Genomic DNA, 16,608 nt, shown 5'->3' with positions numbered 1-16,608 from the left:
GTCACCTATGATTCATATGGCCTCACCCATGTGTGCAGCCAGCCCTACAGTAAATGCTCTGACTCTAGGGAGCCAGGCCTGCCTGTTGTAGCTTAAAAGTTCCATTCATTTATTCAAACATGTTATGGAAAGCCTCAGTGCACAGCAGTATACAAGACATAAACACTGTTCTTATAGATAGTACGTTTCAGTAGAGGAGATGGTAAGCCATTAGCTTCACGGTAACTTATGTAGTTACAGTTTGCACTAAGGGCTCGGGAGGGGTACAGGGTGCATGATGGGCATGAATGGGGAAGGTTCCCAGGGTCAGGTCACTGGGTACTCCTGCAGAAAGAGCACTAAATAACAGAGACAAGAGCAAAATGGGAGAAAGCACCCCAGATCAAGGCACTGTGTGGGGAAGGAAGAGGAAAGCAGTGAGGGAACCAAAGTGCTCCTGAGTTTAGGATCCACAGAACTGGGAGAAGAGGACACAAGATGGTTAGAGAGGCCATTAGGTCCAGGCTCAGAGATGCAGCTCTAGCAGAAAGCAAGGGGATGTCCACAAACTTTTTTTTTTTAATGTTTATTTATTTTTGAGAGAGACAGAGACAGAGCACGAGTGGGGAAGGGGCAGAGAGAGAGGGAGACACAGAATCCGAAGCAGACTCCAGGCTCCGAACTGTCAGCACAGAGCTGGATGCGGGGCTCGAACTCACGAGCTGTGAGATCATGACCTGAGCTGAAGTCGGACGCTCAACCGGCTGAGCCACGCAGGCGCCCCTAGCAGAAAGCAAGGGGATGTCTGCAAACAGTTTTAAGCAGAATGGAACCCAGACAGACCTGATTTTCCAAGAGCTGGGAGGGGTGGGAGCAGTGGCCAGGAGGCCGGAGGGAGGAACTATCTGGGGAGGGCAAGGACAGAGCTGAGGGTTGCCTGGGCCTGGGCGATGTGCAGAATGCAGCAGGGAGGAAGGGGAGGGGCAGCTCACAGGGTGGAGGCTCTGGGCCAAGGTCTGGAAATTGGGCCACACGAGGCATGCGTGGGGACCGGGAGCAGCTGAGGAGTGCAAAGTTTGTGACATGGACTAGAGGGAGACAAAGCAGCAGCCATCTCAGGGGATCACTTCCCTTACCACGGGGGCTCCCTTTCCTTCCCTTTTGGGCAAGTCAGCAGGAATGCCTGGCGTGGCCATCCTGCTGCTCCTCTAGTATTGAACGCAGTGGGGCGGGGAGTGGTAAGTGGATGGAGCTCACCGAATCCAGACCCCAAACCACGTTTCTCCAGCCGAGATCACAGTCATACATGGGGGCAGCAGCTGGGGGGGACAGCCTGAGGGGCCCCCTGAAGTGGTACTTCCCAGGGCGGACACGCGTTCTAGCACTCACTAACTCATCCACCTGCCTATGCATCCACCAAGTGTGTGCCCAGTGCCATCCCGGAGACCTGAGAGATGGGGTGTGTGGCCAGGCCGGACGTTGGGACCCACAGGCTGGCCCCATGGAGCCAGAGCACAGATCTGCAGCCACCGTGAAGGACCCAGAAGGAAGACATGACACCCCCCGCCCTTGCTCACTCTCCATTCAGCCTCCTGCAGGAACTGTCTGCCACTGAGTGGGCTTCCTGGCTCCCTGGGTGTGGCCTGATCTCTTTGCCCTGAGTTACCTTGGCAATGGGCCTGAATTCTTCCACTGTTCCGGGGAAAACATAATCGACAATGAAAAATAAAAATAAAAAAGGGAACCTGGCTTGCTGGCCACAACTGTCCCCACCTTTCCTGGGAAGGGGTCTCCTGTCCAAGGACCAAAAGTGGGGTCTGCTCCATTTGCCACTAGAAGGCCCAAGGGAAACAGAGCAAGGGTGCAGCATATCCTCCTGGGCCCTGAGTGTGACACCAGGCCCAGTCCATTGCTCTCCTCCACCCTGCTTCCTCCTGGCCCCTGAAAACCAAGCTCCCTCTGCCCCCACCCCCGGCCCTCTCCTCCCCAGGCACTGACCATGCATCAGCAGGCTCCCTCCCCGCAGAGCCTTAGTTCTGCAATGGCTCGTTCCTTCCTCTTCCTTCGGCCACAGGTCTCGCCGGGTCTCAGCAACACCTCCACTCCCCTTCAGGCCCAGGGGCTCTCTCTGAGCATGCCATCTTCGCTGGACACATCACCCTTGAAGCTCTCCCTCAAGCTCCCACTTCCCAGCCTCTCAGGGCGACACTAGCTTCTCACCTGGGCCTCGAAGGTTTTCAATGTCTGCCACAGTAGAAGGAAATTGGGATTAGACCACCAGGTAAACTACAGGGTGGTTGTACACGTCGTGCAAGCACCTCCAGTGGGGAGAAGTGGCCTGACTCCCACAGCCGGCTGGTATTCAAACACCAAGGAGGGACATCCCATTTCTTCGAGGGATGTCCTCTTGGCCAAGCCCTTTCGTTCACAGCTCATGCTGCCCCACAATCCTGCCAGGTAATTTACATCGTCCCCATCTGACAGCTGAGGAAACCGAGGCTTAGATTCAAAAGGGACTTGCCCAAGCTCCCCGGGATCATGAGTGGTGGACTGGGATAGAACCTAGGCTGTTTAATTCCAAAGTCTGATTTATCTGACAATGGGCTGTGGGTCCAGAGGCACCAAGAGAGCCCCCAGAGTCAACGGCAGGGTGGTGCCTGCAGGAGCCGCATCTGTCCTTGTGATGAGTCCCTCAGGAGCGGCCCGAGTTGAGCGTGGCCCTCCACATCTGCAGCACAGAATCCCGGCGGGTCGTGAAGGGTAAATGTTTGATGCGGAACCAGTGTCTGGGAACGATGTTCCCACTAGGCGTATACAGCTTCGCTCCGTGTGTGCCCAAGAGGCTGCGCAGGGCTACGTTGCCGGATAAAACCTTCTCATAGAACTCCACTCCACCCCGGGCATAGGCTGCAGACAGGGAGGCCGTGCGGCGGTCCAGCCAGGCTTCCAGGGCATGAGTGAGAGAGTCTGTGGAGAAGGCATAGGCCACAAAGCCCACCACCGCTGCCACCAGGTTGAAGGCAGCCCGTATGTTCATGGGGCCCCCATAGAGCCCCAGTGCATGCTTGGCACCCACGCCCAGTGCCCACGTTCCTGCCAGGCAAGCTGGGGCCGGCAGAGCCTGTAGGGCGGCTGCACTGCTCTCCAGGTACACCACTTCCTTGGCCAAGGCAAACTTCTGGGCGTCGCGGGACAGGGTCAGGGCATCTCTCAGCCGGGCACCTGCTGGGCTCTGCCAGTTCACTCTTTGTCCATGTACAACCACTGGCTGATCAGTGTTGGTCAATGAGCCACCCAGGAAGCTGGCTGGGATGCCCACTACCGCCCCGGAGGGGAGTCTCGGGAAGCCAGCACTCACAGGCTGGAAGGTGAAGGTGGTGAAAGCCTCATAGCTATGGCCTGCGGGGACACCAATGTCCTGTAGCACCTCTTGGAAGAGCCTCTGCAGCTCTGGGGAGAGTGGGGCTGGCTGGCCCTGAGGCCAGTACTGGTATAGCCATTGGATCACAGGATCTGGGAGGACATGGTATGAGATCTGGGCCCCAAATAGGCCTGCACAGGAACCCACCACCAGGCCTGTCCTGTGTCTCTGCACAAACGCTGCGGCCCGCCACAGGGGACCTGCCATGAGCGCTGCCACCGTTGTAAACCTGAGCCAAGAGAAAGAGAAGTCAGCCAACAGTTCCCTGGGTCTGCCTGCAGGCTGACCTACCCCAGGGCCACAACCTCTGTAACTGAGGCAATACAGCAAGGTGGGTAAGAGCATGAACTCTACAGCCAGAGCTCCAATCCAAACTCCCTCTCTTGTGCATCACCTTACCCATCTGCCAAACAGGCAAGGGACAAGGGCATCACTAGGGTGGCGGTGACGGGCATATGAATAAACATATGAATACGTAAAATAATCGGTCTGGCACAGCAGCTGACACCTCTTGTGATAATGCATGATTATTACGTTTAATAAGCACCAAGTCCCCAACTGCCTCATGACACTATTCATCCCATAGTGAGGCCCTAGGTTCAACGTATGAAGTACTTCTTAGATGCTAGACACAACTCTTAGAGCTTTATATATATTATCCAACAATTGAATCCTCACAACTCCATGCCCAATTACTCTTGCCCCTATTTATTTGTTTATTTTATTTGTTTATTTATTTTTAAAATTTTTTTTAACATTTATTTATTTTTGAGACAGAGAGAGACAGAGCATGAAAGGGGGAGGGTCACAGAGAGAGGAAGACACAGAATCCGAAACAGGCTCCAGGCTCTGAGCTGTCAGCACAGAGCCCGACGCGGGGCTCGAACCCACGGACCGTGAGATCATGACCTGAGCCGAAGTCGGACGCTTAACCGACCGAGCCACCCAGGCGCCCCTATTTGTTTATTTTTAAAAAAATGTTTAATGTTTATTTATTTTTGAGAGGGAGAGAGACACGGAGTGTGAGCAGGGGAGGAACAGACAGAGAGGGAGACACAGAATCCAAAGCAGGCTCCAGGCTCTGAGCTATCAGGACAGAGCCCGATGCGGGGCTGGAACCCTCGAGCTTTGAGATCATGACCTGAACCGAAGTCAGACGCCCAACCGACTGAGCCACCCAGGAGCTCCTACTGCCCCTTTTTTAAAGCATTGGAAACTGAGGCACGATAGGCTAAGTAAATTGATCAAAATCCCAGACTACCAAAGTGGCAGTATTAAAGGTTGAGTTGTGTTCCCTCCAAATTCACATGCTGAAGTCTTAACCCCTGCCCCCCCTCTAAGAATGTAACTGTATTTAGGGATATAACTGTATTTAGAGATAATTAAGTGAGGTCATGAGGGTAGGTCCTCATCTAATATGACTGCTGTCCTTAAGAGAACACCTTAGGACACCAACACAGAGGAAAGACCATGAGAGGACACAAGCCACAGGTGACTATTTACAAGCCAATGGGAGCAGTCTCAGAAGACGCGTCATGTTGACGCCTTAATCTTGGACTTTCAGCTCCCAGATCCTGAGAAAACCAACTTCTGCCACCCAGTACTTGTCCTGACAGCCCTCGCTGTGACTAACACAGGCACAGTATTTGAACACAGGCTATCAGGGGTCCACAGAAAATTTTTCATCTCAGAACAAAATTTAATGCTAAATTACAAATATATAAACAAGTAGAGAAAAGAGCACTTAGCCACTTAGCACTTCAACCAACTCATGGCCAATCTTGTTTCCTCTCTCCCACCCACATTCCTCCTCCAACTGGTTTATTTTGAAACACGTCCTGGGCGTCCTCTTATTTCATTCGTAAATATTTCAACAAGAATTCACAATTATTTTACTTTGGTTGAGGCTTACTGTCTTCCTGCCTCTGAAACGTGTTTAATTAGCAAGTAAGTTGCTACAAACAAGAACGTGGGGGTACCGGCTGGCCTATTTTAACAAAAAACTCCTAACGGGGCACATCACTTGGGCCTATTTTCCCAATGGAGAAACTAAGGCTAGGAAAGCAAGGGTCCTGGCCAGGGTCCCAACGCCCCCAGGCCCACCAGCGCCAAGGCCACGATCCAGGCTGGCCGAGGAAGGGCCGCGGGACCCTCGCGGAGGGCTCGCCGCCGGGCGTCCGTCCCGGGCCCCAGGCTGCGCACCGCGGCTCGAAAGCGCTGCTGGAGTGGACCCTAGGGAGGGGGCCCGTCCCCGGCTCCGCGAACCTGCCATCCCCTCCGCGCGCTCACCTTTTCCGCAGCAGCCACCTAGCACACGGCGACACGTGCGCGGGGCGGGCCCAGCGCAGAGCGCGGCCGGCCTGGGCTCTGGGGGCGGGGACTACAGGGGGCCTGGCGCAGAGCTGCCTCTGGAGGCGGGACAGGGGGGCGGGACGTCCGGGGCGGGGCCTGGGGCGGGGACTAGCTCGCTGGCGGTCGGGGTTGGAGCTGGAGGCTCCTCCCCGACTGAGTGCCTTGGGGCGGGGCTGAGGCCTGCGGGGGTCCTCGCCTTCGGCTGTGCTGCGTGGGCGGGGGCTTCCTTCTCTGTCCCTGAAAGGCGGCCTTGGTCGCCTGTTTAGCCCTCTAAGAAACGGCGGCCCCACGTGGGTCAGGAGGTGACCTGTGGTTACGTTGCCTTCAGAGCCCAAGCCCACCTGACTGCCAGGTCCGTGGCCTTTCCTGTCTGGAAGCGTTCACCGCCAGTGGTCTGCTCTGGGCTTTAGTTTACCGTAGCAGCTGCCCCCTGGCCCATGCCCCTCAAGTGATCCATGCTGTACAGCGCACAGAGCAGCGTCACACCTGTCACTTCATCTTCCCAGCAGCGCTGCTCGCCGCCTGTTTTTTGTAAATAAAGTTTTATTGGAGGACAGCCATACCTATTTCTTTACAAGTTGCGTATGGCTGCTTTCTCCCAGAAGGGCACAGTTGACTAACCAGGACAGAGACCGTCTGACCCAGAAAGCCTAAAATTTTAGCTATCTGGCCCTTATGGAAAAAGTCTGTGGACACATGAAGTACATTATTCCCATCTTACAGATGGAGAAACAGAGGCATTTAGCTTGCACAGGATGCCCAGCTCATATGCACCTAGCATGCACCAGAATGGCACAGGACTCCTGTCCCTGTACATTTCCCATTACATCTCCTGCCTTCATACAATTCAACCTAGTCGCTCTTGTCCATTCTCCCAAGTGGGTCTGGCCTCTGTGTCTGACTTTCTCTTCCATCCACGCCCTTTTCTGCCCAAGGAGAAAGAAGGGCTTAGGTCCTGGGTGGAAAGGTGAGGCTGCCAGGGAAGATAAAGATGTAAGGAGACCCAGAAGCCTGTGGGCATTGGGGTGGGGTTTTGGATGGTTAGCAGGCTGTGGGCCACTGTCTCTCCATACAAACCATCAGCTCTCTGCAGGGGTCTTGACCACGAAAGGGCTAGCTGCAATCTCAGTCAGGACCATACCTGACTCCTAGCTAACCCTCTGTGTGTAGTATCCCATGGAGACACCTTGGGGTTGGTGTTTCCTGTCTCAGGCTTGGCCCAGCAGCCCCTTCTGGAGCCATAGGCTGGTCTGGCAGAGATAACCCTACTGACACTAGGGAAGAACCTAGATCTGGTGTGGCTGCCCCCAGGCAGCCATGGGTTGGTCCCTCAGCCCAGAAGCAGTATTTATGGAGACTGAAAAAGCACTTTCTTAGGAGGCAGGGGGCTCTTGCCTAAAGGATGTCACCTGCCCTGGACCTCAGTTTCCTCATCTCTGGAGTGAGGATAATATCTATCTCAAAGGACCATGTTACCTCCTAATCCTAGAAGTTTCCTAGATACTCTCATCCCCATAACCAAAGAGGGGTCACTTCAAGTCACATGCTCCTGAACAGGACTTGGGGGTCTCCCTTCAATCGTGGCCTTGAAAGTCTGTCGTAAAAGGTTCTGTGACCAGATGTAAATCTAGAAATAGTGCAGTGCACAGAGGCTGACGCTAGACTGCTGGGGGTACATCCTGGCTCTACCCCTTACTAGCCGTGTGACTTTGGGCAAGTTAACCTTTCTGGGCCTAGTGTTCTCGTCAATAACACGGGATGAGAGTACCACCTAGCTCCTAGGATTACTGTGAGGATTCAATGGGTTCGTGTACGTATGATGTCCTGCATAGTTTGTACCAAATAGCTATTAGCTATTATTACTGGGCTCCGTTCTGTTTCTGACGGCAACTCTGGCTGCTCGTTTGTTTGTGTGTAAATGATGCTATAACACGCTTCAATATGTGACCTCAGCTAGATTCCGAAGGTGGGATAGTCTACAGGGCAGATGATGTGGTCTTTCTAACAAATCAATGGCATGAAAAACAAGGGAAAGGAGACATTCACAAAATAAGAGATGTGAAAGACAGAGCAGTTAAACGCAAGATGTGGCTTTTGTTGGGATCCTGAATCAATAGTTTAAGTGTAAAAAAAAGACACCTTTGAGACAGCTGGGGAGATCTGAATATGGAGTGAACATTAGGTAACATTAATGAATTGTTTATTTTGTTAGGTGGGATGAAGGAAGATATTTATGTAAACCAAAAAGTCCTTGTCGGTTAGAGATGCATATTGAAGTATCTAGAGGTGCAACGACAAGATGTCTGCTATTTAGTTCAAAATATTACAACCAAAACAAACCACCGCCATGAAAACAAAAACCAGGGGCATAGATGAAACAGCAACGAAATGTTGGTAGTTGTTGAAGCTTCGTGACCAGTTTAGGAGGGAGTTCGTTATCCTGTGCTCTACGTACGTTTGGAAATTTCCAAATAAAATGTGTTTTGTTAAATGTGTATTTGAAAGTACGCTGATCAATTGAACTTCATCAAATTAAAAAATTTGGGCATCAAAGAACATTATCGAGAAAGTGAAAAAACAGTCCACAGAATGAGAGAAAATATTGGCAAATCATAGATATAATAAGGGCCTAGTTTCCAGAATATATAAGAACTTGTAACAACTCAACAACAAAAAGACAACCTAATTTAAAAGTGGGCAAATTGGGGCACCTGAATGGCTCGGTTGGTTAAGTGTCTGACTTCCATCAGGTCATGATCTCATGGTTTGTGGGTTCGAGCCCTGCATTGGGCTCTGTGCTGACAGCTCAGAGCCTGGAGCCTGCTTCAGATTCTGTGTCTCCCTCTGTCTCTCTCTCTGTCCCTCCCTGCTTGTACTCTGTTTCTCTCTTAAAAATAAACATTGAGGGGCGCCTGGGTGGCGCAGTCGGTTAAGCGTCCGACTTCAGCCAGGTCACGATCTCGCGGTCCGTGAGTTCGAGCCCCGCGTCAGGCTCTGGGCTGATGGCTCGGAGCCTGGAGCTTGTTTCCGATTCTGTGTCTCCCTCTCTCTCTGCCCCTCCCCCGTTCATGCTCTGTCTCTCTCTGTCCCAAAAATAAAAATAAAAAACGTTGAAAAAAAAATTAAAAAAAAATAAACATTGAAAAATTTACAAGAAAAAAAAGTGGGCAAATGACTTGAATAGACACTTCTCCAAAGAAGATTCACAAATGGCCAACGAGCACATAAAAAGATGCTCAGCATCCTTCATCATTAGGAAAATACAAGTCAAATCCACAATGAGATACTATTTCACCCACTGGGACGGCCATAAAAACAAAACAAACCAACAGAAAATAACAAGTGCGAGGATGCGGAGAGACTGAAGCTCTCATACATTACTAGTGGAAATGTAAAACAGGTCAGCCACTAGAGAACACGGTCTGGCGGTTCCTCATAAAGTTAAGCGTAGAATTACTATATGATCTGGCAATTCTACTCCTAGGAACACAGACAACCCTCTTAGCTGTGAAGGATGGGGTCTAAGAGGCTTTGTTTTGTTCGCCATGTTTATATGATAATGATCTCACTGAGAAAGAGTGTATTGACAATATCTCATTGAGAGAGACAAATTGATGACGCCAGAGAGAGGGGATCCCTGTGGGAAAGAATTCCTTGGGTAGGTGAGAGGGGTTGGGGTCCAGGGCATGAGTGGTCCAGAGGGAGTGGGATCAGGAACAATTCTTCACCGTAACAAGATAAAGCTGCTAACAAATCAACACATTGTAACTTTAAACTTACAAAATTCTTTAAAAAGATTTATTTATTTATTTGAGAGAGAGAGAGAGAGAGAGAGAGAGAGAGAAAGTGCGAGTGGAGGAGGGGCACAGAGAAAGCAAGAGAGAGAGAATCCCTCTTCACTGATAGTGTGGAGCCTGACGCAGGGCTCGAACCCAGGGTGAGAGCATGACCTCAGCTGAAGTCAGATGCTTAACCAACTAAGCCACCCAGGCGCCCCAAACTTACATGTTATATGTCAGTTATATTTCAATAAAGCAGGTGGCGGGGGGGAGAGGGAAGCCGTGGTCAATGGGCCCAGGCTAGTGATTTCACAGGGGGAAGGTGAGGCTGTTCTTACCTGATTGCTGCTTTGTTTTCTCGGTGACACATGGAGCCAGCAGGGTGGGGAATGTATGAAGAAAGCAGAAAAGATGTGAAATTTCCACCTGAAGAGGAAGAAAGAACCCACCTGGACACTGTAATGATTGTTGAGTGCCCATTTGGGATCTGGGTCAAAAACACAGCGTGAGGGCAGTTAATATGGTTGTGTGATTTTCTACAATACTGTTCAGATGCTCAGGTGCAGGGATGGGTGGATGGATAGTTGAGGGGTTTAGCCAGAGGTAGAGTTTGCCAGTCAGGTGTAGAGTGGGGAGAAATGAACGAGGGAGGTGAGGGCGTTTGCAAAGAGGTGGTTATATACTGATGGACCATGAACTCTAGGCTAGAGAAGAGGACAGTGAGGGCCCACGGGATGATTTATGTGCTAACCACGGAAATAGTGGATACCATGTGCACTTAGCACTGTTTCTAGGCCCTTTGCAGAAGGAAGGAGTGGCAAGATCATCGTCCCAGTGGAATGTAAGGATTGTTGGAATGGGGTCACCATAGTAAGGCGTGTAGAAGTATAAGGAGGTGGTGATTAGAAGGGGGGAGGTTGGAAATGGACACTTCAGAAGTGGTGTCAATATTGGTGATGGCAAGGTCAAGAGTATGACTGTGAAGGGCGCCTGGGTGGCTCAGTCGGGTAAGCGTCTGACTTCGGCTCAGGTCATGATCTCACGACTCGTGGGTTCGAGCCCCGCATCGGGCTCTGTGCTGACAGCTCAGAGCCTGGGGCCTGCAGCCTGCTTCTGATTCTGTGTCTCCCTCTCTCTCTGGCCCTCCCTTGCTCACACTCTGTCTCTCTCTCCCTCTCAAAAATAAATAAACATTAAAAAAAAATTTCTGAATAAAAAAAAGAGTATGACTGTGGGAGTCAATGGCTATGGTGAGGCGAAAGGTTACAGAGAATTGAGGAGGTGTATGACTTGTGTTTTTAAAAAAATTTTCCATATTTAATGATATTTTGACAATTTAGGGGTCTTGCTAATGCCGGAAAGACTGCCCCTCCCAGGACTAGCTAATTCCTAGAGAGAACAAGTGACTCCCTCTACTTTGCCCATAAACATACCTTCCACATGGGAAACCAACCGTACCCCCGACCATTTCCTTCAGCTCTCACACACCATGCCAGTATTTCCCTTGCCCTAAATGAATGACCCTTGGGTCAGGTACTGGACAACTAGAGACCATCCCTGTAATCCCAGAGGTGGCCAAAATTATTCAAACTATCCAATCCTTAACTTCTTTAAACTTCCCTACCCTGCCTCACCATTCCTTCCCATGGAAACCAGAGTAGAGGGGCGCCTGGGTGGCGCAATCGGTTAAGCGTCCAACTTCAGCCAGGTCACGATCTCGCGGTCCGTGAGTTCGAGCCCCGCGTCGGGCTCTGGGCTGATGGCTCAGAGCCTGGAGCCTGTTTCGGATTCTGTGTCTCCCTCTCTCTCTGCCCCTCCCCCGTTCACGCTCTGTCTCTCTCTGTCCCAAAAATAAAAAATAAAAACGTTGAAAAAAAATTAAAAAAAAAAGAAACCACAGTAGAGGTTCTGGGCCATGCCTTCTACTTGCTCCTTTTGCTTCTTGACTGACCCCGCTACTTCCCATGTTGCCCCACGTGGCATGATGTGCTCCCTCCTCTCAGGAAATGTAAATAATAAATACTTCTTTCAATGGCGTTGACCTTTCCATGTTGCCCCTCGGTCACCTCTATAAATTACATCTGAGGTACAATCAAAACAGGAGGCTCAGTTACAAGAGGCCGAGGTCTTGGGTGGATTGTCTCTGCCAATGTTGAAGTTGGCAAGAATGGTGAAAAAGAGAGTGTTAAAGAATGCAAGGGTCCAGGTGCTAAAATAATTCAGGAAGGAGACAGAGAGTGACTAGGAGGTGGGTGGATCATGGTAGCAAGGCTGGGGGTGTATCGGAATGGTCTGACAGCACGGATGTCACAGGAGCTGAGGTTTGTGAAGGAAATGGCCATGGGGGCAAAGAGGACGCCTGTTCTATCCTGATTTCCGCAGGGTGTGGGGGGAAGTTATGGTATCCTCACAAAAGAGAGCCAAGCTTTGGCGAAAGCAAGCAAGAGAAACAAATGTTCAGAGGAGGTGGTGAAGGTATGTGGAATTTGCTGATGGCGGACCAAGCATCCTAAAGGTTGCAGTGATGTTTGGGAGGCTTGCAAGGGGTGCATGATTGGGACTGGAGTTTGCTGATGGCGGACCAAGCATCCTAAAGGTTGCAGTGATGTTTGGGAGGCTTGCAAGAGGTGCATGATTGGGACTAGATTAGGGTATAAAGAGGAAATAAATATATAGGGATAAGCACCCAGGGAATGACAGATTACAGGGCATCTGGTGGTTGGTATTTTTCGATGGTGGTAAAACACACATATTTTTAAGTTGTACAGTTCAGTGGTCTTTATACATACATTCATCATGTTGTACAAGCATCACCACTATACATCTCCATACTTCATCTTGTAAAACCGAAGCTCTATACCTAAAAACTCCCCATCTCCCCTACCCCCTAGTCCCTGACAACCACCCTCGTAATTTCTGTCTCTATAATTTTTACTAAGTATCTCATATAAGTGGAAGCATACAGTATTCGTCTCCTTGTGACTGGGTAATGTAATGCAGTACAATGTGCTCAAGTTTTGTCCGTGTTAAAGCGTGTGACAGGATTTCCTTTCTTTTTAAGGCTGAAAAAGATTCGATTTTATGTATGCACCACAATGTGTTTATCCATTCATCAGCTGATAGGCATTGAGTTGCTTCCACCTTTTGGCTATTGTGAATAGTGCGGTTATGAACGTGAGGGTACAAATATCCCTCTAAGACCCTGCTTTCAAATGTTTTATATAGACCTAGAAGTGAATTGCTAGATGAAATGGCAATTCTATTTTTTCTCTTTGAGGGACCACCGTACTGTTTCTCACAAAGGCTATACCGTTTACATTCATCAACAGTGCACAAGGTCTCCAATTTCTCTACATTCTCTCCAACAATTGCTGTTTTCTGGGATTTTTTGATAGAGGCCATCATAATTAGTGTGAGATAGTTATCTCATAGTTTTGATTTGCACTTTCCTAATAATTAGTGATATTGAGCATCTTTTCCTGTGTTTATTGGTCATTCATATATCTTCTTTGGAGAAATGTCTATTCAAGTGCTTTGCCCATTTTTTAATTGGGTTGTTTTTTTTTTTTGTTGTTGTTGTTGTTGTTGTTGTTTAGTTTTAGGAGTTCTCAGTAGACTCTGGATGTTGATCCCTTATGAGATACATGATTTGCAAATATTTTCTCTCATTCTGTTGGTTCCCTTTTTAGTCTGTGGACATTGTCATTTGATGTTTTTGGTTTTGTTTTCGTTTTTGTTTTTTTATAGAGTTTGAAAATTGTCACGAAGTCCAATTTGTCTATTTTCTCTTGTTGGCTATGCCTCTGGTGTCATATCCAAAAAATCATTGCCAAATCCAGCACCAGGAAGCTCTATCACCATAGGACAACTGTGTTTTCTTCTAAAAGTTTTTATCGTTTTAGATCTTACATTTAGGTCTTTGATCTGGTTTGAATTAATTTTTTGCATACAGTGTTAGGTAAGGGTCCAATTTCATTCTTTTGCATGTGGATATTCAGTTTCCCCAGCACCATTTGTTGAAAAGACTGTTTTGTCCTCATTGAATGGTCTTGACATCCTTGTCAAAAATCATTTGGCTATATATATGAGGGTTTACTTCCAGATTCTCTCTTTTGTTGTATTGGTCTGTCTTCATGCTAGTACCATACTGTTTTGATTGCTGCAGCTTTGTAGTAAGTTTTGAAATCAGGATGTGTGAGTCCTTCAACTTTGTTCTTCTTTGGCAACATTGTTTTGGCTATTTGGGATCCCTTGAGATTCCATATAAATTTTAGGATGGGTTTTCCCATTTCTGTTAAAAATGTCATTGGCAGGGCGCCTGGGTGGCTCAGTCGGTTGAGCATCCGACTTCGGCTCAGGTCACTATCTCGCGATCCGTGAGTTCGAGCCCCACGTCAGGCTCTGGGCTGATGGCTCAGAGCCTGGAGCCTGTTTCCGATTCTGTGTCTCCCTCTCTCTCTGCCCCTCCCCCGTTCATGCTCTGTCTCTCTCTCTCTCTCAAAAATAAATAAATGTTAAAAAAATTTTTTTTTAAAAATGTCATTGGGATTTTGATACATTGCATTTGTAGTTTTCTTTGAATAGTACTGACATCTTAACAATGTGAAATCTCCCAATTCATGAACATGGGATGTGTTTCCATTTATTTATGTCTTTAATTTCTTTCAGCAACATTTTGTAGTTTTTATCATTAAAAAGCCTTTCACCTTTTTAGTTAATTCCTAAGTATTTTGTTCTTTTTCTTGCTATTATAAATGGACTTATTTTCATAATTTCCTTTTCAGATTGTTTATTGTTAGTGGATAGCAATTGAATTTTGTGTTGACTTTGTATCCTGCGACTTTGCTGAATTTCATTTATTAACTGACTGTGTGTGTGTGTGTGTGTGTGGAATCTTTAGGGTTTTCTACATATAAGACCATATGTCATCTGTAAACAGAGATAACTTTACTTCTTCCTTTCCAGTTGGATGCCTTTTCTTTCTGTTCCTTGCCTAACTGAATTGCTCTGGCTAGGACTTTTAGTACTATGTTAAATGCAACTGGTGAAAGCAGGCATCCTTGTCTTGTTCCAGATCTTAGAGGAAAAGCCTTTGGTCCTTCACCATTGTGGATGATGTTTGCTGTGGGTTTTTCATATGGCTTTTTATTATGTGGAGGCAGTTTACTTCTGTTCCTAGTTTGTTGAATGCAGGCGTGCTAACAACACTGACTCCATCTTTGGCCTTCCATCTTGCCAGAGATGACTCCACTTTAGATGACTACTAGCACGCCCCTCAGGTGCACAGGTGGCACTATTTTAGATAACTACCTTGGGACCTCACCACCAGGCGTCTCCATTTATACAAGCTGTGGTTGCAGTCAGGGCTTGGTGGAAAATGGGCAGAGAATAACTGCTTAGCACCACTTGGATTGGCAGCCCTCCGGATTGCCCCCATCAGTAAAGTGTGCAACCAGTATGAAGTGGCTTGCTTTGTGTTTCAGTATTAAAGTGAAACACTTTCTCCTTCTGGAGGACACAGTACTTACTGACCCTCCTCTACCATCTAACAGTTGTGTGTCAAATTTTATATAAATTGAGATGATCAATTGGCTTTTTTTCTTTATTTTGTTAATGTGGTGTATTATGTCAATCTGTTATGTTGATATGTTGAGCCATCCTTGCATTGCAGGAATAAACCCCACGTGGTTTTGGTGTATAGTCCTTTTAATGTGCTGAATCCGTTTACTAGAATTTTGTTGAGGGCTCTTGCATCAGTATTCACAAGGGATACTTGTTGAATTTTTCTTGTAGTATCTTTGTCTGGCTTTGGAATTGGGGTAATCCTGACCCACAGAATGAGTTACGAAGTGTTCCCCCTTTGGAAAACATTTGAGAAAAGAAAGATTGGTATTATCTCTTAAAAAAATTTTTTTTAATGTTTGTTTATTTTTGAGAGAGAGAGAGCGTGAGCAGGGGAGGGGCAGAGAGAGAGAGGGAGACACAGAATCCAAAGCAGGCTCCAGGCTCCGAGCTGTCAGCACAGAGCCTGACTCGGGGCTCAAACCCATGAACTGGAAGATCATGACCTGAGCCAAAGTCAGGAGCTTAATTGATTGAGCCACCCAGGCACCCCCTTGGTAGAATATTTAAAACCAAATAGATCAGTGAGACCATCAGCTCCAGAGCTTTTCTTTGTGGGGAGATTTTATATTTTCATTTTTTTAAGTTTATTTATTTTGAGAGAGGGAGAGAGAGAATTCCAAGTGTGGAGCTGGATGTGCGGCTTGAATTCACAAACTGTGAGATCATGACTTGAGCTGAAACCAAGAGTCAGATGCTTACCCTACTGAGCCAACCAGGTGCCCCTTTTGTGGGGAGATGTTAAATCACTGATTCAATCTCCTTTCTTGTTATTGGTCTACTCAGGTCTTCTATTTCTTCATTAAAAAAAAATTCTGAAAAAAAAAATTCTGAGGGGGCTTTTGGGCACGATAGAAATATTTAAAAGTTCATTGTATTTTGATTATTATTTAGTTGATTAAAATAGCAAGCTCCAGGGGTGCCTGGGTGGCTCAGTCGGTTGAGCATCCAACTTTGGCTCAGGTCATGATCTCGCGGTCCGTGAGTTTGAGCCCCGTGTCAGGCTCTGTGCTGACAGCTCAGAGCCTGGAGCCTGTTTCGGATTCTGTGTCTCCCTCTCTCTCTGACCCTCCCCCGTTCATGCTCTGTCTCTCTCTGTCTCAAAAATAAATAAATGTAAAAAAGAAATTTAAAATAGCAAGCTCCAATATCCCATGTCTTCTAAGCCGAGAACCTCAATTTACAAACATAATCTTAGTAAGAAATCTAGTATTTTTTTTTTTTTAATTTTTTTTTTTTTTTTCAACGTTTATTTATTTTTTTGGGGACAGAGAGAGACAGAGCATGAACGGGGGAGGGGCAGAGAGAGAGGGAGACACAGAATCAGAAACAGGCTCCAGGCTCTGAGCCATCAGCCCAGAGCCTGACGCGGGGCTCGAACTCACGGACCGCGAGATCGTGACCTGGCTGAAGTCGGACGCTTAACCGACTGCGCCACCCAGGCGCCCCAGTATT

At 48.1% G+C, this 16,608-nt stretch overlaps 1 protein-coding gene across 1 annotated transcript; it reads right to left on the bottom strand.

The window, feature by feature from the left end:
- Positions 1 to 1,964: 1,964 nt before the first annotated feature.
- TMEM177 (transmembrane protein 177) lies at positions 1,965 to 3,621 on the bottom strand. Its single transcript, XM_047085164.1, has one exon. The coding sequence runs from the start codon at positions 3,605 to 3,607 to the stop codon at positions 2,672 to 2,674; it is 936 nt and encodes a 311-aa protein (XP_046941120.1). The 5' UTR covers positions 3,608 to 3,621; the 3' UTR covers positions 1,965 to 2,671.
- Between the last annotated feature and the right edge of the window lie 12,987 nt (positions 3,622 to 16,608).

The sequence above is a fragment of the Lynx rufus genome, unplaced genomic scaffold (assembly GCF_022079265.1).
Source record: "Lynx rufus isolate CCGP_SWC_20201006 ecotype Redwood Valley unplaced genomic scaffold, mLynRuf1.p SCAF_2, whole genome shotgun sequence".
NCBI classification, from domain to species: domain Eukaryota; kingdom Metazoa; phylum Chordata; class Mammalia; order Carnivora; family Felidae; genus Lynx; species Lynx rufus.
The sequence above is the reverse complement of the archived record's forward strand: the minus strand, read 5'-3'. Positions and strand labels throughout refer to the sequence as shown.

What these genes read in the sequence shown, in the direction of transcription:
- TMEM177 (XM_047085164.1), bottom strand. Translation starts at nt 3,607, where the DNA reads ATGGCAGGTCCCCTGTGGCGGGCCGCAGCGTTTGTGCAGAGACACAGG.